The sequence below is a fragment of the Artibeus jamaicensis genome, unplaced genomic scaffold (genome assembly GCF_021234435.1).
Source record: "Artibeus jamaicensis isolate MK-2021 breed Jamaican fruit bat unplaced genomic scaffold, CSHL_Jam_final contig_490, whole genome shotgun sequence".
Taxonomy (NCBI): domain Eukaryota; kingdom Metazoa; phylum Chordata; class Mammalia; order Chiroptera; family Phyllostomidae; genus Artibeus; species Artibeus jamaicensis.
Genome location: NW_026521861.1, coordinates 16,648,145 through 16,674,153, shown reverse-complemented (window position 1 = coordinate 16,674,153; position 26,009 = coordinate 16,648,145). Strand labels below are relative to the sequence as shown.

Sequence of the window (26,009 nt, the reverse complement as noted above, 5' to 3'; positions counted from 1 at the left end):
CTCTGCCCTCTTCGCCCTCAGCAAACACCTGCCCGTGCAGGGGCCCAGTGGAAACGCTGCCTCCCCAGGAAGCCCCCAGCCTGTCGAGGCAGAGGTAGGCGCTCGCTCCTCCTGGGCCTCGTGCTCCCAGCTCTGCTGGAAAGTCTCTCGTGTCGCGGTGCGCTGTGTCCACTTCCAGGGCAGCCATCCCTCTCTTTCCTGACCCCAGCACCCCTGGCACTGCTGGCCATCAGGGGGAGCCAGCGTCGACTAAATGCCTCCCACTGATCAAGCACCGAGCTACTTTCTTCCAGTTTCCTCCAATTACCTACCAGCCTCATTTTAAAGATGGGTGAATGAAGGCCCAGAGTGGTCGAGTAACCTGCCCAAAGTCACACAGCTCATTAATGACCCAGGGCCATGTCTCTCCAACTTGACGTTCCTCCCCCTGCACCACATCACACGTGGGGCGTGGCTCAGAATCAACCCAGGCCAGGTCGGCCCGAGCAGAGGAGCAGACAGGTGGATGGCTGCACGAACGGACGGACTGGTGAACTCAAAGCGGAGAGCGCACTACACGATCCACTCCGAGCACTCAGCACTTCCTGCTGCCGACAGCGCCAGCCTTGCGGCCTGGCTGCTCCGACTCACGACAGAGGAGAGCAACCCTGGGCAGGGAGGGGCCCTGAACCGGGTATGTTTTGACCAGAGGCCCCTCTCCCACCCTGTGTCCTTGGGCCCTGTCTCTGTCCCTACTCGTCCCTAGGTTTGACGGTCCATTTCTCCACCTGATCTTGGCACCTCTGCTTCCACACCTCCAACGGGGTCCAAGGGCTGAAAGGCAAACCCTTGGTTTGGAAGAAGAGTGTCCCCCGCAGTACGAAGCTGGAGTCATGGAGTGGCGGCTGGGAATGGAGGGCCGGCTCCTGGGCCTCGGCAGTCCAGGAACCTCCCACCCACTCAGAGCTGCGCTGGGCACTTCCAGCCATGCCTTCGCTGGCTCCTCAAAGCTCCATTGCTCTGTCAACTCCTCTCCGAACACCACTGCAGGTCAAAGTCCCTTCCCGGCTGCCCTAGGGGCCCGGGACTCCGGCCCAGATGGGGTCCCAAACTGAAGCCCTGGTGCTCCACCCAGCCGTGTCTCAGTGAGCAGGGCTAGAACAGCCCCACTGGCAGCCCCTCTCCTCCGCTGCAGGGCTCAGGTCATCAGGGGTCCCGCCTGTCCACACCTGCTCCTCCTAGACCTAGGAGGCTGCCTTCTGTCAGACTGCTTTGGAGAGTGAAGTAACAGCCTCCCTCTCCCTCTCCCCAGCCTCCCTGCTCCCACTGAAGCCAGCAAGACGGAGCTTCTGGGCATGCCCAGCCAGCCAACACTGGGATGCTGGGCAGCTGGTTCCCATTTATAGACCACGACCCAGGTCAGTGGTCTCTGCTGGTCCGGCCAGGATGCTGACACCATATCCTGGCCTGGGCAGCCTCGTGGGAAGTGGGTGTTACAGGCAGGAGAAAGTCCAAAGTGAAACGTGATTTAAATAAACGAGGAACAAGGCCGGATGGGACCTGTCTGCTCAGGGCAGCATCTTGTCACCAGGCAGTGTCAGCATCTACAACCTCATGAAAACAGAAAGGACGGTCCCCACCCCACCTACAGCCTTAGCTGCTGAGCTGTGAGCAGCCCAGGAGCTGGCTTGAAGGGCGAGGTTGTGCAGTGTTTTTCAAGGGTTGGGAGAAAGGGTAACACCCTCGGAGGGGGCAGAGAGAAGGGCCCTGTGCTCCTTCTCCTGCCCAGGAAAGGCTCCCGAGTCTGGGAGAAGTGTTGGTAAAGAGATGGGAGCAGTTCAGGGCTGCCCACAGCAGGCAGGGCCTGGGGACACGCACCAGAGCCCCTGGTGAGCTGAAGCCACCTGCCTCCACCCTTCCCCCACGATGCAGTTCAGGACACCTTTTTTAGGGCTGTGTCCCCTGGCCTCCAGCTCCAGCACCACGGAACCAGCTTCCTCCCAGCAGACACTTGGCCACCTTTCCTGTCTCATTTTTCCATGGTCTGTCCAGGCAGCCCTTAGCCAGGTTTCCAAGTTACTGATCCCTAAAGGGCCGCTGTCCCCAGCAGGCAGAGTGGGAGGTTGGCTCTGAACAGGGATGATGTTTGTTCAGGTTCACACCCTGCCCAGCACCAGCCTCTTTGCAACACACCCCATCCTTCTCCCAGAACCCCAAACCCCGTGGCTGCCTTGGCCTGCGTCAGGCTGTCGGCCTGCATTCCTGGAAATTCTTTATCATCAGATTCCCAGCCTGGCTTCGGCCTCTTGGAGCTCATTTAATCCCTGCGTGATGCTCTCCCCAAAGTTCGGGTAGGCCAGGGAGGGGTGGGGAGGCGCAGGAAGGGAGGGCCTGTGGGAAGCTTGGCCACTGCGGTGGGCAGCGTCCCTCCCAGGAGAAGCGCTTTCCTTTGGGCAGGGTTGGCAAGCAGAGAAAGGAAGCTCGCTCTGCTCCCATGGCCTCTCTCGGTCACATCTGTTCTCCCCAAGGCTAATGGTTACCAATGGACATGGGGGAGGGGATGGGGCAGGGAAACTCCAGGAGAAAAGCCATTTGTCCTGGGATTGTGTCACTTCCACAGCAGCGTTAGTGCAGGAGGAGGCAGCAGGAAGTCGGCCAGCACATTCGCAAGAACAGAACATCTGTCAATTGGCAACGAGACGTTGCCTCCGGCTTTCTTTGATGAGACACCAGGTCTCGCTGCCCTGCTGTTCCCCTCCAAGGCCCAGATGTGACAGGGACCACAGTCACGTGCACACAGTGGAAACACGCAGGAGGTGTACCGGCACCATGGCTGGAAATGGGAACGGGGGGAGGACGCATCTCCAAATCCTGAGAGAAACAGACAGCTCGGACGCGACCCAGGTTTGGTGACAGCGGCTGCCAGTTCAGCCAAACGACTCTGTTGTCCATGCATTTTCGAAACTAGCTTTGAAAATCTCCAGGGAACCGCCAGAGGGGAAAAGACCAGATTTACCGAGATCCCTGGATCCAGGCCACGGAGAGGGCAGAGTTGGTGACACTGAGAAGGTGCAGTGGAGGGTGTACTCAAGGCAATGGAAACACAGCCATTCTGGTCCCTGTTCTGTCCCGTGCCACCAAGCCAGACCACAGGGCTCGGTTACATGGAGAACTTGCTAACAAAGGAAAACGTCAGATCAGCTACAGCCCAAATGATCACAATGTGGCATCACAGGTCCAAACAGTCGATGCCTTGTTGGCACCATGCCAAATTCAGCCGGCCCCCGAGGCCTAGGGGTGGAGACCGCCCGGGCCAGGGGCTGCGAAGGGAGAGAGCTCTGTATCCTACCTGGTCAAGTCCTTGGCCAGACCCTGGCAGGAGGCAGTGGGGGCTTCTACTCCATCACTCGCCGAGGCGGAAGGCACAGATGCGTGCTCTGAGGCCGGGGGACAGGGATCCACGCGGGCAGCAGCTGGGGAGGTGCTGGGACACAAAGGGAGAATTATTCCCAGTGGAACTCGGCTCCTCAATGGCACATTCATCGGGCCTGCCCACCCCACCCACCCACACGGGACGGGCTCTTTAAAGACCCAGCACACTGCTCCCTGGGGCTCCCCGCCCTGTTCCGGGGCTGGCTGAGACTTCCTGGAGGTGCACCCTCCCTTGCAGCGGCCCCCAGGCCGGGCCAAGGGTCCCTCCCTCCTGGGCTCTGGCAGAACCTGAGGTGTGTGTGACGGAGGCCACTTGGCTGTTCAGGACACTGGGTGAGTGGTCTTGTTTGATTTTTGTTTGGGGGAGAAGGCTTTTGTATGACCATTTCTAATAGTTCTTTTATACTCCACTTGAGTTGGGAACCAAAATGCAACTTTGTAAACACCCTGAGATTTGCCCCCAAAATCCAAGGGTAAGAAATGTCAAGGCAAAAAGGCTGATGGATAATCAAGAAACCTTGTCCCTGATGGGTTTCCTCAGCAGAGCAATGCCCCTCGTTCAGTGAGTGAGTGCCCCCTGCTGGACAGCCAGGGAAACACTTGGAGTGCAGGGAGACACTCTGGGGGCATAAGGAAAGCCACCCTCACACACCCCCTCAGAGGACAAAAGTCACCGTGTTTGGAGCTCATAATAGGTTGATTTTTCCCCTTTGGCAAAAAGCAAGGCACGAAATACCCGCCGCAGACTAAAGCCTGGAGCAGTTTCCAGGGTGGGGGGTTGGCTCTCCAGGTGCCCACAGGGGAGGTGGCAGGGTAAAGTGGCCGAGCCATAGTTACAGGACTCAGCACCAAGAGCCTGACACCAGGCCTGACATCCAGCCGGGCCTGGAGGCCTCCCAGCCCCGGGGGTGGCGGCTCCTTCTTCCCTCCGGGCGTGAACACCTGCAGGAAGCCCCAGACCACAGACCTGCCAGACGCTGGGGTTTCTGGGTGGACAATGCCTTGCTCACTTCCATCTCCTCCAACCCCACCTGCAAGGCTGGCTCCCGGCCTGGAGGCCAGCTGCCAAGGGTGGCCCACAGCAACCCACTAAAACAATCCTCAGTCTTGCCCCAAATCCCCGACACAGATCAGCAGGTCTTCCAGCCAGGCCTCTGCCTCGACCCCACATCCCCTGCCCATGCCCTGCCCCAGTCGGTTCTGTTTCAACGGGCCGGGTCCCCTCCACACCCACAGCACCGCCTCCCGGGCTTATGACCCTCTCCCCGCGCCAGGCCAGCAAGCCCTCAGCTTTCATGCCTCCGCCTGGGCACCAATAGTCAACAGCTACGGAAACAGCGGCAGCTCATCCTCACCGGGTGGCCTGCCTGGGTGCTGGGCGCCCCGTCCTGCATGCCCAGCGTGGAATGCCTGGTCCTGTGCTAAGTGCTTCACATAGTGACCTCCCGACAATGCTTTGATGGGGATGTCATCATGCTCACTTAACAGAGAAGGGACCTGAGGCTCTGAGAGGTGAGGTCACTCAGCCAAGGTCACATAGCTAGTGACCTCGGAGCCAGGACATGAAGCCAGGCAGCAAATGCTTACCCACCTCCATGGCCACTTTCATTTTTTGTTTGTTTATTGCATTTTATTGTTTATGCTATTATAGTTGTCCCCACTTTTTCATGTTCACTTTCTAAGAGAGTCCCTTGATATGTACCTGGGAGTCCCCACAGTCCTTCTTGGTGACAGATCACTGAGGACTTGAAGGCTCCTAGGGAGACTGGATTGTGAGCTCCCTGAGGACAGGGTTGCATCTGTCATAGTCACCCCAGTGTCCCCACATCTTGCCAGGCCACAGAGGGTGAGCTGGGGTGTCCCAAGGGGCTATGACCAAGTGGGGTATTGGGAGCAGACACAGGGCTGGAACCTTTGAGAAGAAAAGCCGAGGGCGGTGACCCCGAGTGAGGAAGGAGTACCTGGACGGAGGGCCCAGCAGAAGTGCAGCGTGGGCTCACAGCTGGAGTGGCGCCACGCTTGTTCCAACTGCCCACTGTAACTACTTGGACGGTAGCTAAAGTAACGCATGTTGTAAAGGAATGGCTCAAATAATACAAACTACTGGGGCTTTTAGGCTCTTTAAGAGCCATTTTTCATAACTTGGAAGCCTGTATTTTTTCATATTCATAAACAGTAAATAGGCTACTTATGAACCCAAACTACCCAAATTTAGCTTCCTAAAGAAATCGCACAGGCCAAGCTCTGTGCACTGCACACCCCGCGGTGGTTTTAATTCACTGAACCCAAACTGAGGAAAGGCGTCTGGTTTGAGGTTCTGTTCCATTAAAGGTGTTCTATCGATGGGCAGGGAAAGATTTCTGTCCCTGAAAACCCCGACAGAGGGGCGGGGAGACTGCCTTGGACCTGTGCCCTCAGAACTCGGCCCACTCTGTCGGGTGACACACTGTGACAATCACGCTGCTCTGCTGAGGATGCCACACGCTGCATGTGGCCCCCACCCCTGCAAACGCCCTGGGCTCTGCTGGGCTCCGCTGGGCTCTGCAGGGCTCTGCGGCCCCTTCCAGCCTACAGCCCGGGCACCTTCCCGCTCCTGGCCCCAACCACCAGGGCCCCACCCTTCCTGCCTGGGCCTGCTCCCATCAGCCAAAGGCACCAAACAAATGACTCAACAGCTCTTTCAGGAATGTCGCCTTCCCTGCCTGCAGGACTCTAGCCTGCTGTTGGTTCGGGGAGGTCAGCCTCCAACGGCAAAATGCTCAGTGACTCATAACCGAAGCTCTGACACATGGATCCCCACAGACCCCTCCTGACCCCAGTGGGACTCCTTCTCTTCCCTCCTAACTCCCCTGAATTTCCCCAGCTTGGTGAGCGGCACCCCCAGCCAGCCAGGGCCTGGCACCAGAAGCCTGGATGGTCCTCGACCCTTCCGGTTCTCTTACCCTCGTCCCTCGTCATCACCTCCTCTTCCCGCTGAGTCATCTCCCTTCTCCTTCCGGAAGCCTCTCTGTCCTGGCCACCTCTGCGGGTCCCGGCCTGAGCCTCTCAGAGCAGGGCTCCTGCACACCCCACCTCCCCATTGGTCCCTGCACACCCAGGTCCTTTCCTTGTCCAACACCCCTCCCCCAACACTCCCCTCCTGCCTCCCAAGGCTGTTGCGACTCCCCAGGCTCCAGCTCCCACATTCTATCTCTGTCCCCTCCTCTAACCCACCGGGCCATTTCTTGCCTCTGTGTCTTTGCCCAAGCAGACCTTGCCCTGAATGCCCACCTGCCTCTCTCAGACCCACTCCTAGCCCACCCCACAGTCACCCTGAGGTGCAAGCCTTGCCCACCCTGCCCTGCCACGCTGAGCTGGGCCCGACCTCTGAGCATGTTTTCTGCTAACATGTCCTTTTCTCCTACTGGAGTCTCCACCATCCTGGTCTAAATCGCTCAGCACAGCGCAGCCCCTTCCCTCCTGCCCCTTCCCTCCTGCCCCTAGGTTCTCAAACATGCCACCAAGGGGCCACCGACAGTGGGACAACTGTCCTATCTTTCTGGAATCCCAACCTTCTGAGGCAGGACCAGCAATATAATCTGGAGGCCAAATGGAATGTGAATGCAAGTGAAAACGTGAGGGAGTGTGTGTGTGTGTGTGTGTGTGTGTGTGTGTGTGCCCCCCCCCCCATTTTGAAAGTATTAGAATTTCAAAGGCGGTGACATCAGAGCACTGAACCGAGCCCAGGTGGCCCGCCCACCCCGGCAGCCCTGGTTCCAGACCCCGACCAGGAGCTTCCACAGGTTCCCTCTCAGCCCCCTGAGCTGCTGGAATGTCACGTGGCCACAGCAGGGACGAGAAGCAGGAAGGACAGTTCCTGTCTCCACCCAAGTCTTGTAAGGATATTCTTCCCTGGAAGGGAGTTGGGACCTTCCCAATACCCAGTGCCACTCCAGCCCTCAGGGAGCTCCTGACAGCTGCCACCCCTCCCCACCAGGGACGCGAACAGCTCGGAGGTGGGGGTCTGCACATCCGTTCGCCTTTGACCTCTGCGGGGCACTTACATCCTTTCCCTGGGTCTCCTCCACTCTCCTGGGAGAGTGGGCCGGGGGCAGGGCAGGGTGACTTTCTCATTGTAAAAGTCCAGGTCCCTTTTCCCACTTAAGGAGTTGGTCAATTTTTTTCCTACACCTTATTGGAATAACAGAAAGTTGAATCCAAATTCACATAGAGTGTCTGTATTTTTGGAAGCTGGAGGGAATGATTTCATTTGTGTGTGTTACTTTCCTTTAAGAGAAGAGTTGACAAAGAAGGCACACAAACCACTATACTTTTCCCAGACAGACATGACTTATTGATCAAAGCATTCTCTCTGCGTGGGCCCAGCTGGACAAGAAGACCCCAAGGGTCTTCCCAACCCAGATCTCTAGGGGACCGCTACTAATGGGATGGAGAGGGCCCTCCCCAATTCCGTGCCTCTCCAAGGTCTGGGAGCAGCGTCCACCCACACGGGGCCGGAGAAACGCAGGAACGTCCGCTCAGGGCCTGCATTCGGCCTGACCGCCGGACAAGTCCAGCCGCAGTGAGTTGCTATTAGCAATTTTAATTCTCCGTTCAGAGCTTTTGAGTCCTTCTTGGCAGATCCCTCACTGAGCTGACAGCAAATTTCATTTCGGAGATCAGCGAGAGTTGCCAAATTAAGCCCTTTTCCAGGGACAAACACCAAAGTGACCCTGTCTGTCACGGAAGGGTGATAACGGCCCCCAAGATACAGGCTGAACATATCAGGTCCTGTCAGGCCAGATGGGGGGACAGAGTCTTATCTCCCATTTCGCATCCACCATCTGGAAGGTATTAGCACAATGGCCTGCCTCACAGGCCTCTTGGGTTTTTTTCTTCTTAAAATCCCCAAGTGCACAGGATCACGTAATAGGGCGAGAGCCCAGGCCAGAGACAGCTCAGATGGAAAGTGAGATGCAGGCTACAGAAAGGAAAGTGATCCGAAATTGTTGGTTTGGGGAGCTGAGCTTGGCAGGTCAGAGCACTGGAAAGGCAGTCCAGCAGAGCCTGGGACTTGATAACACAAGTCTAGCAACGGCAGATAGAGCTCAGACCTCTAGAGACGCCATAGAGACGCAGCCACTGAACAGCAACAGGGGCAAAATCAGAAGGCGCCCAGAGAGGCTTGCGAATTGGCTGGAAACTCCAAGGCAGACCCAGTGAGCTATTTCGAGTGGCCGGAGAGATAAACCAGCATGTGAAGCCCAGCCCACGTGAGAACAAGAACAGCCCTTGACCCCACTGATGGCCAGCCGTGGGCGGCTGTGCACAGTTAACCCTGAACTGGAGTGGCGGTTCCTTCCCAGCATGTCCTTCCCCCTTCCCCTCGCACGGTGAGTCTGTGCTCAGGCGCCAGAAATTACTGTAGAGCTCGGCTCAAGGGGAACTGAATTAGGAAGGAAATATTAACTAAGGAAAAGTCATAAGCAGCCTCCCAAATTATACGAAAGGCTTCCATCTGGGTTGGACGGTCCAGGTCATTCATTCCCACCCCCTGACCTGCAGCATCCTTTCCAGGTACAGGATGTGCCCTGATGGGCTCTGGTTCCAGGGAACCATAGATGGGGAGACAGATGACCAAGGAAACCGACCTCGGACAGACCAGATTGAACTGTTCAGAGAGTCACAACCTACCTACACGGATAAAGCAGTCACGAAAGCAAACAACAAAACCCTGTGTTAGTGTGAACCATGCGAAACTGTCAATATTTGACAACTGCCCAAACGGTGATTCGTGTTCTTCAACAACACAGCCAGCTGGACCTTGGGAAGCCAGAGCTCTGAACAAATATGCGGGCGTACCCCAATTTGCTCAGTGCTCTGGGTGCTGGTTACATAAACTTGTTTCCTCAACTTCTTTTAGATGGAACAAAGGAATTCTGCTATTCGGAGAAGACCTTTAGTTGATCATTTTTCTAAATTAAGAAAAATAATGCCTCCATTTTACGCAGTTTTTGATAGGTGTTTGCTCGAACAAAGGCTCGGCTCACCTCTGTGAGGTAGTTGAACCCACCCGTGCACCCCCCCCATAGCTGACGGACAGAAACATCTGCTGGGCCAACAGATGAAACCAGAGTAAACCACAGGCTTCGGACCAAGAGAAAAAACAGAAGCTGTAAGTCAGTATGAATTCCTTGTACTGTCAACTGCGAGAAGTTCTGAAAGTCTGTACACCCTCCGGCTCTGACACTAAGCAGAAGCTGCCCATGCTCCTGGCTCTCTGAGCAGAAGGCAGAGATCAGACGCTCAGCCACCAGCGGCTGGGACAGGTGTCCCCGATCCTGGGGAGCTGTGACCAGCCAGGCAGGTGCAGATGAGACCGTAATTCCCGCAGACAGACCCCAGACCAGCAGCAGCAGCAGCAGCAGCCTCACCTGGCACCTTGGTGGAGACCCCAAAGTCTCAGGCCTGTCCCCAGGACCCCCTGAAGCAGAAACTGGGGTGAGGCAGCAATCTGAGCTGTAACCAGGTTATTCTGATGTTTGCTGAAGTGTGAGCCCCGTGGGTGTGAGTCAGGAGAGCGGTGCTCCAGCTGTGCCCTGGGAGCCGGCCAGGTCTTTAGAAACCCCGCTGTCTGGGTTCCCCACGGCAGGGAAAGCAGAGGTCTGGACACAACCAGAGTGCCCTGTTCCGCTGTTTAATAAACGGTGATAGAGCTGGAAGGTTCCATTTAAAAAACAATTCTGCTGCTTTAAAAAATTGTTTTTTAAAAGTCTGAACAGATGGGGGCCCTGGCTCGTGTGGCTCAGTGGATTGACTGTCGGCCTGCAAAGGGTCACCAGGGCCTTTGATTCCCAGTCAGGGCACGTGCCTGGGTTGCGGGCCAGGTCAGGTTCCCAGTAGGGGGCACTCGAGAGGCAACCATACATTGATATTCTCTCCCTCTCTCCTTCCCTTCTCCTCTAAAGATAAATAAATAAAATCTTTAAAAAACATATACTGAAACGTATAGAATACAAATCAAAAAGTAAATAAAATAAAACATATTCTTAAAATTTTAATTGCAATTTACATTTTTTATGCGAAGTGCCAGCCCTGCTTCTCCGGGGAGGCAAGCCTGCCGTCCACCCAGTCTCCTTCCCCTCCTGCCTCCGCACCGCACCCTCTGCCTCTCCTGACCCGACTCCACCCAGAAGTGCAGGGCGGGTTGGGGGGCCGTGGGGGGGTCCACAGGCGGCGCTGTGGGCTGAATGTTCGAGTCCCCAAAACTCATGAGTGGGAATCACAGTTTGCAAGGTGAGGTGATACGGTCGAGAGGGTGGGGCCTGAGTCGGGGCTGCACACGGTGCATAGGAGGAACCATGGTGGGCGCTGGGGCTGCAGGGCTTGAAGTACATCCAGGACGAGGGAGGGTGGACTGGCGGGGGACGAGGCAGGAGAAGCCACCCCACCCCAGGCCAGACTGCCCTGCAAGGGCACAAGGACCTGGTCCCTGCCCGCGCTGGCTTCTCTTCTCTGACCACCACCCGGACAAAGAACAGGCAGGGAACCAGCTGGTGCCCGGGAGGCCAGAAGGCAGCCAACTACGTCACTCCCTGAAAAGGTATAAATAGCACGCTATCTCTCTTGGAGGCCTCCTGCGGTAAACAGAGGTGCCTGAAGACTGCGAGGGGACAAATCTCTGAAGTGGCCTCTGTCAGGGCGATCTCCTGGCGTCTCCTCAGATCCCTCCTAAGGCCCCAGCCCCCACAGGAGGCACACGGACCTGGTGCCAGGGTGGCACTGCCTGGGAGAGGAGGGGCGGGGCAGGAGGGGGGATGGCCTCAGGGATTGGGCCCAGCCCCCACTGTACCTCTGGGATGTCAGGTCCGTGGACACCTGGCCAATGACAACACCGGGGTGGGAAGAGGCAGCTAAGAGTGGGTTTCCCAGGTCTTCACAGGCAGCCAGCTGGGTGACATCATCTGCCACAGGTGAACTGGGGACAGGAGAAGAACCGAGGCTCAAAAACGTGCTTTGAAGTTTCATCTGGACCCTACGCAGGGCCTCGGTTTCCCCTCCTGTAAGTGAAGGGTCAGGTGCTGGTCCAGGAAGGTCTGTCACCACTCCGTGATGAGACAGCATAGAGACCTGGAGTGAGACTTGGGAAGCTTCAGAGCAATTTGATAGAGTAACTTTCGTCCACTGAATGAGTGACACAAGATGGGGGTTGTTGTGTAGGCCTTGATCTGTGTTCTAAACCAGGGGCGATTCTCACCTCGGAGGGCATCTGGCAAAGTCTAGAACAGTTTCTGGTTGTCACAACTGGCGGGGGAGGTACTACTGGCATCCAGTGGGCAGAAGCCAAGGATGCTACTAAACACCCCACAATGCACAGGGTGGCCCCACGACAAAAAATGATCTGGTCCAAAATGCCAGTAGCGCCAGGGTTGAGAAATCCCGGCTTTGTGTTTTGTGCCCTTTTCCAGTAACCTTCCAGATTGACCTGCATTTTCAGAGTTGTGCTCAGCGCTACGGTATAGAGAAAAAAACACACAGGCGCTCACCAACTGAGAGGATCCGTTCTACATCACCTCCAAGAACCGCCGCCTTTGCAAGTTCGGAAAGACACGGGTCACGGGGCCCTGTCGCTGCCACCCACATCAGCTCATCCTGCAGGAAATCCCTCTCACGCGCAGTTACATTTCGTTCGTTCATCGGAGGCGGTGAGTGCTGTGCTTTCTGCCAACTTGGCCCTTTGGCAACAAGCAAAGGGACACTCATTTCCACCCTGGAGCGGAGCATGACCGGGCAGCAGCTCCATGCTGGGAACTAGGAAGAGGGGGGCTGCGCCTTCGGGGAGCTCAGTCTTAGGCAGCAGCCAGCTATTTTAATGTATTTATTTTAAATTTTACTTATTCATTTTTAGAGAGAGGAGAAGAGAGGGCAAGAAACGTCAATTGGTCGCCTCTCACATGCCACCAATGCGGGACCTGCCCCACAACCCAGGCATGTGCCCTGACTAGGAATAGAACTGGTGACCTTTCAGTTCACAGGCAGCGCTGAGCCACACCAGCCAGGGCAGGAGACAGACTTTTTTTTAACTTGGTAACCACTGTAGTAACCACTCAGAAGGAAAGGCACAGATGGCTATGAGGGCACAGATACCATCATACTTGATCCTCACAGCAACCTGGGAGGTGCATGCCATTGTTATCCCAATTTTACAGACAAGGAAAGTAAGGCACAGAGAGGCTGAGTAACTTGTACAAACTTGCACAGCAGAAAAACGACAGAACTAGGACACATACCCAAGCCTGACTCCAGGAGCCAAGCTCCTAACCACCACACCAGGCTCTGGCTCAGAGGTTGAAGAGTAAGAAAAAGTGAGAGTGCCCTGCGGTACAGGGAGCCACGCAGCTGAAAGCCCGAGTTGGGAAGGGGTTTGGCACTGTGGAGAAAAGCAAAAAGGGTGTTGTGGCTACATTACACATGAAGAAGTCTAGGCAAGGGGAGAGATGGTAGGGAGCCAGATCGCAAGGCCAGGTCCAGGTACGGGGACCTGATTGTTAGCCGAAGAACCAGCCAGAGGCTTCAATCCAATGCTCAGCCACAAAGAGCTACACTTGGCATTGAGATGAACGAGAGGTGGCGAAGCCCAGGTGAACTTCCCAAACCAGGTTCTCGATACAATCAGACTGGCACTTGCGTGTGCCACCCTCTACTGCTAACTCCCCTGGATCTTCTGACGGTTCCTTCTCCCTCCACGGTTCCCACCCCCCACCCCAGATCCCCCAGAACCTGATCCTGCAGCCCTAAGGCCACGCCCCAGGAGTCAGCCAGAGGGCGGGGTGAGGACAAATGACAGAAGGAGAGAGGATGGCAGGGACCCTGGCTGTCTTTGTTGGATCATGATTCTAGGAATCCTAACCTACAGACAATATCGACTTTCCAAAGCCATAAAACCTGTGTGGAAAAACATCCCCCGGAAGTTCTGGTGACACACGTTGAAAGCCATAAGAGACGTCGTGTGGTCTGACGCAGCCATTCGCCCAAGAATTTACTCTGAGGACATGATTAACGGGGTGAGCAAGGAGGCTGATCACACTTGTGACCAGAATAGCAACACAAAGATGCCCAACAGTAGCAGAGAGTTCATGAAATTAAGACACAGGCACAGAATGGACTCGTTGGCAGCTGTTTAAAAAACAAGGTAGCTCTCCACATATCTAGAGGCAAATGTGTCCATTAGGAACTTGTAAATAGGTTTAAAAACTATGGGCACCACGATCCAGTTTTCCTGTGCACATGTGATTGACATGTCTGTGCATGTGAACATGTATGTATAAATACACTCAGAAGGAGTGCGACAGAGTGAAGAGCGCCTGGCCATATGGAGGAACACATGCCAGGATGTTCACGGGATGGAGCGATGCAGGCTTTTTTCACCTTCATTGCATTTATATTTTCCAGTTCTATGCGGAACATGTACAGGTTTTATAAGCAAAATGAATAAGAAAGCAAATGTAAGGAAAATCTGAAGTGCCAGGGAACATCTTCGGTTCGCCACCCGGTGACAGTGTGCAAGAGATGGGACAGGCGAGAGCAACGCCGTCCTTCCCCACCTCTGCGTTCGGACTTTCCAGTGTGTGGGCCTGGTCAGCCGAGACTCGCCTGTCGGGCACCAGCAGGGGCACAGGAGGGCCCTGGGGAGAGTGTTCTAGGTAACAGACACCTGCCCGCACCCTCCGTGGGACAGCGTTTTTTATTGGAACTCTTTGGGACAGAAACATTTGTCATAGCACATTGCACATGTCCCTGAGTTTTTGAACAGAGAATCTGTGCACATCATTAAAATGTTCTCTGTGACATGTGATCAGCATCTCGAGCAGCTGGGGTGTGAGCGAGGAAGGACACTATGGCACAAAAAAGACAATTTAAAATCAAGTCGAGAGGCTTGGATGCTAGAGCGGCCCCGCCGTGGGGGTCTCAGCGGGGCGACTGCCCATCTAGGCAAGTCAGGGCGCTGGACTCAGGACCACTGAGGGCTCTTCCGGGCCAGTCAGGCCCCTCCCTCAGAGGCTGCCAGCCAGGCTCCTGCTTACCAGCCCATCTGACCATGACTTTGCCTTCCAGTTTCCTGCTGCTAATGTGCTGCAGACTGACATGGCTGAGGGGTCAGAACAGTGTGTAAGTCAAGAATTAATGAGCTCTGATAAAGGTTCACAAACCTCCCATCCAGCGTAATTAGAACAGCTTTAAAATAAACACGGATGCGTGTATATACAGGCACGTTAGATTGAAGCATATGAAACTGCTTTAAAAAATTTAAAAAGCTGTGAAATTCACATTGTACCATCAGCTTGGGGCCTTTCAGTCTTACTTGCTGGGGATCTGGTTATGCCCCAGGGTGAAGGACCGGGAGAGAGCCGGCTTCTGGGGACACGGAGGGACGCACAGAGTAGCTCTCCATGGACCAACTGGAAGGGGTTGTAAATGGCTTCTAAATGCTGGCAGTGCTGGTGCTGGGACTGCAGGGGCTGAACTATTTTTCAGAGGGAAAAAAGAATCTGTTGGAGCTCTAACCCCCAGCTGCTGCCACCAGCTGCTGGGGCTGGCCCGCTATAAATTTAGGCAGGCCAGCAAAGAGTTGATTTTCCACTGCACTGTCAAGGTGGAAGCTCGTATCAAGTGCTTCCCCAAAGGGCTATGAGTCACCCCCACCACCCCTCTTTGGAGACGAGGCAGACAGGGTTCTGCTTCTAAGAGGAAGACATTTGCATTCCAGTTGACAAGACAATACCTTCAGTTCTGCCCCGGGACCAGGGCCATAGGAAGAGCTCTTGGCAGGCCCCAGGATGAAGGGAATGGGGTCAAAAGTAGTAGCAGTAGCAGTAGCAGTAGTAGTAGTAATAGTAGCAGTAATACGTGGGCAGGAGGAAACTTTGGGAGGTGATGGAAATATTATGGCCTTGAAGGTGATGATGGTTTCACAGGTATAGACTTATCCCCAAACTCACTTAAGTTATAAAAATTGTATACTACTTTTACATGTTGACCATACCTCAATAAGAAGATTTTTTAAAAGGTTTTATTTACTTATTTTTAGAGAAAGGGAAATGGAGGGAGAAAGAGGGTGAGAAATATCAATGTGTGGCTGCCTCTCACACGCCCCCTACTGGGGACCTGGCCTGCAATCCAGACATGGCTCCAACTGGGAATCGAACCAGCCACCCTTCGGTTTATAGGCTGGAATTCAATCCACTGAGCTGCACCAGCCAGGGCAGAAGATTCTTTTTTTTTAATGGGGATCTCACATTCCAGGGTTGGCTAACCAAGAGCAAGGCAAGTTCAAAGTCTAAAGCAAGGAGAACCGTGAAGGGTGGTAACAGAAGAACAGATTGTCTTAGGAAAATTGGCTTTTTTCAGGCCGGGGTGAGCTGCAAAGGTCCAGAGGGACAGAGTCAAGCCAGGTGCTTCAACTGGCAGACAAGCATTAGAACCTTCCAGAAAAGAAAAACAAACCAGCTTCTCCCTCCCTCTCCCGGCTGGTTGGGTGGAAAGCCACCAGCTCAGCTTGCCCTCCCTCCCCCTGGGCACAGCAAGGAAGGTGCACGGAAGGGACAGGTTCTGCAGTGGCAGGGAGGGGACTGGAGTCTTGAAATCATTACCTATAGGAAGATCAGCAGAAAAAAACGCAACAAGGGTAATAGGAGCCAGGTCCTCGCGGCAGAGAAGGATCTCCTTGCACAAAAGCAGAGTCAGCTCTCCACAGAGCTCTCCGGCTGGGGCGCGGTCAGAGGCAGCAGGGAGACGCGGCACTAGATGTTGAGGGGTGTGCAAGTGTGCACGTGTGTGTGCGTGTGCGGACACCTGTTTCCCAGCTTTGTCTGCGGAGAGGGGTACATCAAAAGGACGTGAGCCACATCAACGAGCCTGCCACTGGCCAAATCTGAATGTGGGAATAATTTAGCACAAAAAATACGGATGCTAATGGATTATATAACCCATCGAGAAACAATAACCCAAGAGTTGATGTAAACATAAAGACACGAGCAAATGCAGATATAAGGGAGAAGAGGAAGCTCCTCCCTCCTGCGCAATGCCAACCAGTAGATGCAGGAAGAGGGAGGAAGAGGGAGGAAGACAGAGAATCGCCATGAAGCTCCCCCAGGGTGGTGGTCAGGGCCCGCAGGAGCCGAGGAGGCGGAGCAGGTGGATGGAACAGGTGTGAGGAAGCGAAGGACGCCGAGGTAGAGTACCTCCCCAGCACACGCTGATGGATCCCAAGGGACCAGTGGTGACTTCGGGATGGAGAAACCTGGGGGGCACCGACTAGGCCCGGTGTTGCCCCGCCTCACTGTCCCCAGGGGTGGGACGGTCCTCACCCTGTGCTCCAGGACGTGACCCCCTGGGAAGAGCACAGCCTGGCTTCTGTGGATCCCTGACCAGAGAGGCCAGCCAGAGACCTTCACGAGGACACTCTGGGTGCACACAGATTGAGGGACACTTCTAGACTGGGAGGGCCGTACTCTGCCAGGTCGTGTCAGGCCGGGAGAGACCGAGACGTCCTTCCAGGCTGAAGGAGGTCTGCGGGTGCACAGAGTGCGGTGTGAGCTTTTGGACTGGAGCCCCGATTAGGTGGGGAAGGGGGTGGTGCTGGTGAATCGGAACGGGTTCTGCAGGCCAAATGGTGCTGCGCCACGGTGATTTCCAGAACGAATGGCTGTACTGGTGTCCTGGACAGTGTCCTGGTTTGGGGGAAATGAACTCTGGAGTGTTGTGTTGTGTTTGGGGGGGGGGACAGCTTCTTGTCTGCACCTTGCGCTCAAATGATTCAGAAAGAAAGTAATGGTAATGGATATAGATCCCCATATATCTCCATCCATAAGCATATTTATGTAAATGGGGGGTGGCAGAGCATGTATAGTCAATTGTGAACAATTGAGGGATTTGGGCAAAGAGAATAGGGAACTCTTTGTACTGTTCTTGCAACTTTTCTGTAAGTTGGAAATTATTTCAGAAACAAACAGAAAACGGCCTGGGCAAAGGCCCGCAGGCACCTGCAGAGCCCGGTTCAGGTTCTAGAGGACAAGGGGCTGGGGCCGGTCACGCAGGAGGCTTCCTGTCGTCCACCCAACACCGGGGCGGGAGGGAGGGACAGGAGGAGCCATCGAAGATGACCTGGGGTATGGGCGTGTCATGGGCTGGAAAGCCCTGTTAGGACCCCCATGCCTCGCACACAATAATACCTTGACCCTCCCGTGCTATTATCTGCTTAATACTGATTTTTCAGCGAAGTTGGCTGTTCGATTAAAGGAATTTACATCACTCTAAGTAATACCACCTGTGAGTCTGTGTTTTCTGTGTGCTACTTCTACTTTTTTTTCCTGATACCGAGTAATACCATATCCCTCTTACCGCGACTGGGCGGCTTCCAAGCTCAGGCCAAGGCCCACGGGGGCCACACGCCACACTTTGCAAACACCGCCTTCACTCCCACCGATATAGCAGAGAGAGCCCCGCACCCCCACATCTGCTCACTCCTTTAAGAAAAAAACCAAAGGCCGAGCCTGCCATAAATCAGCAAAATAAAGCCTTCTGAGCTCTCACATCTTCGGGAGTTGCTGGCCAGTGACAAGTGGCGTGCGACTCGGCTGGTGAAGGTGAGAAACCGTGGCAAAGGCACGTCGCACGTGGAGCACACGTGTGGGCTGTTGCAGCTCTCCCTGCTCCGACACAAAACCTCTGTCCTGGCACGAGGAGCGGATACCCCCGGGCTCACTTCTGCTCTGCCTGTGAAGCTGTGCTCACCGGGTACCAGATCCGGGCCCTGGCACCTCCTCAAAGGGCTTTTGCTCTTTTAATCCCTCTGGAGAACAACTCGTCCTTTCTCGATCTGGCAAATGATGAGCGGGACAAGTGTGCCTGGCATCCCCGCAGCCAGGGCTAGGGCCGGGGGCCGGGCCGGACGGATCAGCAGACTCCTAGGCACAGAGAGTCCCACTGTCCCGGGGAGCAGAGACGGGTGGAGAGGCCGGGCGCATGGAGGGGCAGGACCACGGTCTCGAGCGTGCTGGCTTTATGGTTGATGGTAGAATTTTAACATATACTAAATATTGGGACAAATTTAAACAAGGACAATGAGAGTTCTAGCACTAACAATAAATGCCAGTCACGAGAGCAGCTAGCCTTGGTGGGTGCTCGTGTCGGCCAGGCACTGCGTACCCTCCCTGCCCACCCTGGCTCGTCCAGCCCTTGGAGAGGGGTGGAGGGCGACAGAATTCAAATCCAGGCCCAAGAGCCCAGGCTCCAGGCGACCCCACCACGTGTGTGCCCTGGGCCTGGCTGGAGCTGGGACGGCTCCCACAGGACCATGGGAAGAAGCCTGTCTGAGAGCTCTGAGTCAGAGGGTAGAAAGAAAGATTTTCCATTCCCAGATTGAAAAAAAAAAAGTCCACAATTTAAAGATTTAGCCTTCAGTTAAAAAAAAGTAATGAAAAAATTCACAACTACTTGTATTAGTACAGCATGTCAGAGCTTTGCCAAATGCTGCCTTTTATGATCTTCGCCCCCCTCCCCCGACGCGGCAGACAACTTACTTTATGGACTAGGAGACTGAGACTGATGGAACTAAGAACCTTGGCAAAGAAACACAGGGGCGAGAACCAGGCCTCAGCCCCAGACTTTGTCCTCAGTTCAGGGGCCCAGGCTGTCTCCCCAGGGCCTCTCAGCCAGGAAACCATGGCCCCGTGGTAGGAGAGGGACCCTCTGCTTTGCTCCCTGCTGCACTCACAGCCCAGAGTCAGCAGGCAAACATTCACGGGGGCAGATGAACTGGAAGAGGCAAAGCCACAGGGTGGCCAGCTGGTGACATCATCAATGAGGTCACCAAGTTCCAGTGAGGAGATTGGTATTTGATGTTTTATAGATACTTACAAGTGAACATTAGTCCATTTCAGTTATGAGCTGTGCTTTTCATACTTGGAGCCACATTCTGGGGCTGGTGCCCACAGTTCCAGAGGTCCCCAGAAGGGACAGCTGGGAATGAGACCCGCCAAGCACAGCACCAGGCATGAGGCTGCTGGGAGAAATGAGGCAGGGTCTTCTTGGCCCTCAAGGAGGGTGCCTGGCACCTGGCTGACCACAAGATGACCGGGGAGCTGTCAAATGCAGGCTCCAGGGCCGGGTAACTCACAGGTGAGCCGGCTTTGGTCAAGGTGCGTAAGAGAACATGGACCTTTTCCTGTTTCATGTGAAGCAGGCCGCCACAGGGAGTCATGCTGGATTCCAATATGACCCAACTCTTTCCACCCCTTCTCTCTTTGGAACGTGCCCCCAAAACTGTCACAAGGTGAAACCAACCCTGTACCCTCAGGATGTCAGGCTCCAGAATGCTGGCCAGGAGCCATCCACTCTGAATGACATAGCCGCCAGGACAGCTCCTGGGCCTCAAGGACCCGCAGGGACACGGCCGCTCCGTGAGCAGAGTGAGGGGGACTGGAAGTGGGCAAACCTGTAGGGGAGGCAGCGAAGAAGCCGCTCGTGCCTTCCAGGTCATTCCGCAGACTCCTCCTCTGTGGGCAGAACTGCCGTCTACCTTTGCTTACTTGTTTTCCGAGTAAAGTATAAATGACCAATTAAGAGGGAAGGCGACAAAACAAGGGAGGATGGCCGTAAAGTGAGCCTCAACAGCCAGCTTCCAAGTAAAAGAGAACTACACTGACTGGCAAGCCCTGTTTCCATTTAAAAATAACAACAATAAAAATAAACCCTCAGAGGTGCCGGGAAATCTTCCTCCCCTAAATAAATCCCTTTAAGCATAACGAGGAGAAAAAATATTGACGCGACTTCCCATCTGCACAGATCTTCACAGTGTGCCAAGTGTTTCCATCACACGATCCCGCTCTCCTTCCCCACCCCCCACCCCGCCCCCAGAAGCTTGGGCAGAGTTAAGTGCCTCCACCACTAATGACGTGAGGAAGTCCTGACTCAGAGATGGTTGACTTGCTCAAGGTCACGCAGGTGCTTAAGGGTGGGGCAGGGATTCTAATACAAGATCTTTGTCTCTAAACTCGAAGCTTTTTCTACACTGCCTCTCCCTGCCCAGGGGAAAAACAGTCTTGGAAACTTTGCTTTCTTTTCATTGGCAGCACCGAACACACTTGCTAAAGGACAGGCTGAAACCACGGGCCAGAGTGAACCGGAAGGGAAGGGAAGTGGGCGCAGCTGATGCTCCGCATCTCCGAAATGCGGCCTCCATTACAGTAAGTGCTCGGTGGTCCCTGGGGTCCGTCTTGCCCTCTACGGGCAGAGGCACTTCCCTGCGAACTCACGCCCCCCAGCCTCCTTCTCTATGCCTTTCCTTCCTGCCATAGGATTTCACAATCCCTGGGCTGTCTGGCCGTCACAGGGAGCTGCTGTGGCAATGATTATTGAGGTTATAAGCAAAGGACTGTGACCACAACAGGGGAAAGGCAGACAAAACCCAGCCACCAAGACAGATTTCACAAGCCTCAGTCACAGGCCACAGGCGGGAGAGAATGGGGCACCGGCCTCTCCTTCTCAGAATTGCTCCCGCCAGCAGAACTCATCTGTGACTCCATCACCAGCGTCCTAAACTTTCTCCTGACGGTCTGTGCAAAAGGGGCCAACTGCTGAACCCAACCCACAGCTGAACAAGAGTCTGCTTTTGGCTGTACAGCTAGGTCCCAGCAGAATAAACACACACACACACACACACACACACAAACGCACATGCCCATACACACCAGCTCTGGACCCAGCCTCACCCACACCAGTGGCTGGGGTCCCAGCAAGCCATAGACCCCTGTCTCTCATCTTCCCTGCGAGAACTTGTCTCTCCTAGGTCCTCAAACCCTTCTGGTATCTTCTAAGGGGGTGCTGTTAGCATCTGGGGCTGAGGCAATCTGTGGTTGTGCGGGACTGTCCCTTGCTCAGCACCCCTGGTTCTCTCTAGCTAGATGACAGTAGCGCTCTCTCAGGTCATCAGGACACCACAACACCTCCTACCGGGGCACTCAGTTATCACACACACACACACACACACACACACACACACACACACACACTCTCTCTCTCTCTCTCTCTCTCTCTCACAAACACATGCGTACTCACACACACAAACACAACCTCCTTGAAAGCAGGAGCTGTAGCTTATTCACTTCAACCACCATCCCCCCCACCATGTCACTGCTGTGGAGTGGTACTGCAACCCAGACTAGTCCTCCAGGGTCTGTCTCCATAGAAATGTCAAATATAAACAACCACCATACAAAGCAGGATAGAATCAAAGAGGCCACTTAAGTTTCAAGATTTAGCTGAGAGAACACCAGGCAGGCCAGATCTCTGGGGTCCTAGGTTCGAGCCCCACTTTCATGTGTGACCGTGGCCAAGACCCTGGACTTCTCTGAGTCTCCCTTATCACAGCTGTGAAATGAAACCTTGGTCTTTAAGTTTCCTTTCGGCTAAAACAATTCTAAGCACCCAAGCCTAGCGGACGAAAGGGAAGGACATGAAGAGAGGGCCCAGAGGCTAGTTCTGATCGGGTCTCCCACAGGGGGCACACTGGCCCCACGGACTTCTACAGGCAGGAAAACCTGTGCCTGGCCGAACGGAGGAGGCTCGGGAGGTAACTCCTGATGAGCGACTAGTGACCAGGAAGGAACCAAAGAGGCTATGGAGGGCTGAGAGGCGCCTGTGGTGTCCTATTTCCTGCCCCGAGGCTGCCCACGCCTGGCCTGGACGCTGGGGCCTGTGAGAAGGAGCCCCGGGGGACTCCTCTCCCTTGCACTCACCTGCCCAGCACCACTGGCCCCATTCCCTGGAGCAGCTCCCAGCCTGACCTCAGAGGGGGAAAGCCGGCCGCTCCGGGAGGCCACGAACCCCACAGTGCCCAACAAAATCCTCCTTCTGAATTCCATCGACTGTCAGAATGGGCCCCTATGAAACACATGAAGCATTCAATGGGTGAAACCAAGCCTCAGGACATGTCACTCCTGACCTTTCCATAGTCATTCCCAAATGCCAAGAAAATAGCTTCCGAAAGGTGACCTCGGTAGGGGATCCCAGAAAAACCAGAACAGAGCTCTCCACCTTAAACAAAGCTCACTTCCCCCTGGCAGAGAACGGATAGGAAGCTGCACCTGGACCCCCAACTTTCTGTGCACTGTGACAGCAGGGACTTGGGGCGGTGCTGCGCACATGCGCGCGCGCATACACACACACACACACACACGCACCCAGACGGAGAGGTGCACAGGCACTACCCCGGCCCCCTGGCTGCTCTTCCCTGAACTTCTCTATTGCCACCTTCCCAGGCCTCCGAGGCCTCCCAGGCTTGGAAGACACACTTCTCTGTTTCAGTCGTGTGTCACGGCCACTACATTTTTCTGTCCTGACATCTGACAGAGGCACAAGACAACACTGATATGATGGGGGTGCCGGTTTAAGGTGAGACAGCCACCAAGACGCACCACAGTTGTCACAGGGGCACCAAGCAACAGCTTGCTGCAGAAGGGGCTCTGAGCTGCGCCAGGAATCACAGCCCTCTTGAAGTCGCAAGACCAGGGCGATGTGGTCCAAAGGCAGAGGAAGACTCCAGAGCCCAGGGCACGGAGGGGAAGCGCCACCGGGTCACGTGCTGAGCCGGAGCCCTGAAGTGCGACCGGCCCCGCTGACGTAACTATTGGAGAATTTAAAAGTCCTGATCTCAGAGGAAATCCAGTGCAGTTTTATGGCAAATCCACGCACCCACTGCTGTGGCCCACCCGGGCTGTGTGGTGGGACCGCAGGAACTTGGAATGAGCCCGGCGCCGGGTAGCACGGAGCCAATCCTTGGGGACGAACCCAAATCACGAGTGCAGCCCCCCACCACAGCACAGACCCCAACTGTGGGCGGGGACCTCAGCTATGAGCAGGCATCCCAGCCACAAGCGTGCAAGGGTGCGCATCCCGACCCACCAACCACCGACAGATATCATCACCCACGGAAGGAGCCTCCGGAGCAGACGCGCCTGGCCCCGCCGGCTCCCGGCAGACACACTCCTCTGCCAACAAGGGAAACCACTGTGTATTTAGCCCCTTTCCTCCCCTTAACCAGTCCCTGTTGGGGAAAGATGGAATGAGCCTTGGCTTCCACCTCTAGCACACCTTCAGCAGCCAAGGTCCTGGGGGCGCCAGTCCCATACTTGGCCCTGGGTGCCCGCCCTCCCGCCTGAGCATGGCCGCGCGGCGCACTTACCGGCCTTGGGGCTATCGCGCATAGACAGCGCGGAGCCGCCTTCCTTTGGGGACGCAGCTGCCAAAGAGCACGGAGCGATTGAGTTTTCAGAGCCGGACAGTGGCGCACACAGTCTCCACAGCAAACCCCAAGAGGGGACGCAAACTTTCCCGGGAAAACGGCGCTGGGCGGGGACCCGGGAAGCGCGGCTCCCCGACGGGCTCGGGCAAAGTTGCAGCACAAAGGCCAATGCCTGGGAGCGCAGCGGCGGCCTCGCCAGGCTCCTCCCCCAGCTCCCGGCGCTCCTAGCCCGGCAGCGCAGCCAGCTGCTGCAGCAGGGCGGCCGCGGCACTCTCCTCCCGGCCCAGGAATGTGCGGGCCGGCCCGCGCCCAGGCGCACCCAGGGGCCCAGGAGGCCGCAGGGCGAGCAGGGGACAGACAGACTGCGCTGCTCCTGAATGCGCTGCAGACTTCTTCCAGGAGTCTTTGAGTCATGACAACTTGTTCGAGTTCCTAGTTTTTCCACGGTGCTTTCCACTACACATGGCAACGTGGGGAAGGTACTGGCGTGTGAGATGACCAAGAAGGCCAAATAGGGGCGGGCTGCCCCAATTCTGAGGTCCAAAGCAGGGGGGAGGATGGGGTGCTGGTCCCCCGTAAAGAAGCCGGGGATGAAATGATGCCTCGCTGGTTCCTGGAACCAAACGCTTCACCTGCGGAGACCTAATGCTGCTTAACCACAGACCCTTCAAGTGCCCCGTGCTCTATCATTTCCAAAACACGTCCTCTGCCTTCTCCAGGGCTGTCCTGCCCTTTGAATAGGGAGGGACTGGATGCAGACCACTTCCTGCTGCCATATTTCTAGCCAGCATGCACGTTTCTGTTTGTCAGTCGTGGGTGGTTTTTTGTTTGTTTGTTTGTTTGTTTATCTTGCATGGCCCCAAATCAACTCCTTGGCTAACATCGACCTCACACCCAGAAGTGACACCTGCCCACACCGCTGTAACATGTCACCTTTTCTCTGGAAATTTCTGCAGCCGGGCCCCCATCCAGAAGAGCCTGTGGCTCTCTGAGGAGGCCAGGCTCCCTACTGTAAGTTCAGTGTCTAGAAAGCATTGCTATAGTTTATATACATGGGGAGCAAAGGGCAAGAGACTCACAAATGACTCAACGCTTCCTTTCCTCTTCTTAAAGAAACAGGCGCCCAAGGCTTGATGGCCCCCAAAGAGAATTCTCTGTAGACTAAAGAAGTAGGCTTTCATTGCTTTCTGTTAAAGTATTATTGTTTAAAATTACTATGCTTCTAAGAGTCACTGTCTGGTGGCAGTTTAAATAGATTCCTTGTTCACATGGTCTCAATGTACCCATTGCACAAAGGTGGTAACTGAGACTCAAACAGGCTAACTTGTTTAACTGTGTACCAACAGCTGTTGTAAAAAACATACCCCATTCACCAGGGTTCAAACACACCAACCAGGCAAAGGGCTAAGACGCATGTGAGGTGCCACCCCTTTCCCATGAAAGAGCCCCACCCCGGTGGCTGGACACCTCTCCTTCATGACACTGGCCGGCATCACTGGCTTTGAAGCCTGTTGGTGTGGTCAGCAGAATGAAGCCCCCCACCCCAGAATGTCCACATCTTAACCCTGAGGTCTGTGAATATATTAATTCACGTGGCAAGGGGAAATTAAGATTATAGATGGAACTTAGGTCACTATTTTGTTGTGTATAATGTGTACTTTTTCCCCCAAATCTTTGAGGGAAAAATAAGGGTGTGCATCATACCTGGGCAGTACCTGAAATACCTTGTATCTGTTCTTGTGTTTTATAATTATTTGTTACCTAAAATTTCTTGTGCCATAATACATTCAAAAAGAAATGCTGAAATTCCTTTATGATACAAAAAACCAAGTATCTAAATATAAATAAGTAGTTGAATTAAAAATTTTAAATGAAACATTTTTTTCCCTGAAAGTTTGGATCAAAAACATGGGTATGCATTTTACACAGCAAAATACAGTCATCACCTGACCTTAAAATAGAGAGATTATCCTCGATGACCCAGTGGAATCACAAGAGTCCTCAAAAGTGAGAGGGAGGGAGAAGAGAGAGAAAGAGGAGCAACAACAGAAGCAGAGTCAGAGAGAGATTGGAAGATGCTGGGTTGCTGGCTTTGAGGGTAGAGGAAGCAGCCACGAGCCAATACCACCTGAGGGTAGCCCCCAGAAGCTGGAAAAGCAAGGATTCGGGTGTTTCCCTGGGGCTTCCAGAAGGGAACACAGTCCTGTGCCTGGATCTTAGCCCAGCGAGATACATGCCAGAGGTCCTACCTACCGAACTGTAAGGAAATGACTTTGCATGGTCTTAAGCCACTGAAACTAAGGAAGCAGGTATCTGG

At 54.8% G+C, this 26,009-nt stretch overlaps 1 protein-coding gene across 16 annotated transcripts in view; it reads right to left on the bottom strand.

Annotated features, from left to right (window-relative positions):
- Positions 1–26,009, bottom strand: part of TACC2 (transforming acidic coiled-coil containing protein 2) — a 173,784-nt gene that overhangs the window by 77,050 nt on the left and 70,725 nt on the right. For 9 of the 16 annotated variants that reach the window (XM_053668508.1, XM_053668506.1, XM_053668514.1 and 6 more), the window contains 2 exons: positions 11,243–11,368; positions 3,329–3,463 (listed from right to left, as the gene is read on the bottom strand). The exons of 1 other annotated variant lie outside the window; for it this stretch is intronic. In XM_053668508.1, coding sequence (XP_053524483.1) covers positions 3,329–3,463; positions 11,243–11,368 — 261 coding nt within the window. The remainder of the gene's footprint in view (positions 1–3,328; positions 3,464–11,242; positions 11,369–26,009) is intronic. 6 more of the 16 variants (XM_053668513.1, XM_037164852.2, XM_037164848.2 and 3 more) reach the window with 2 other exon arrangements.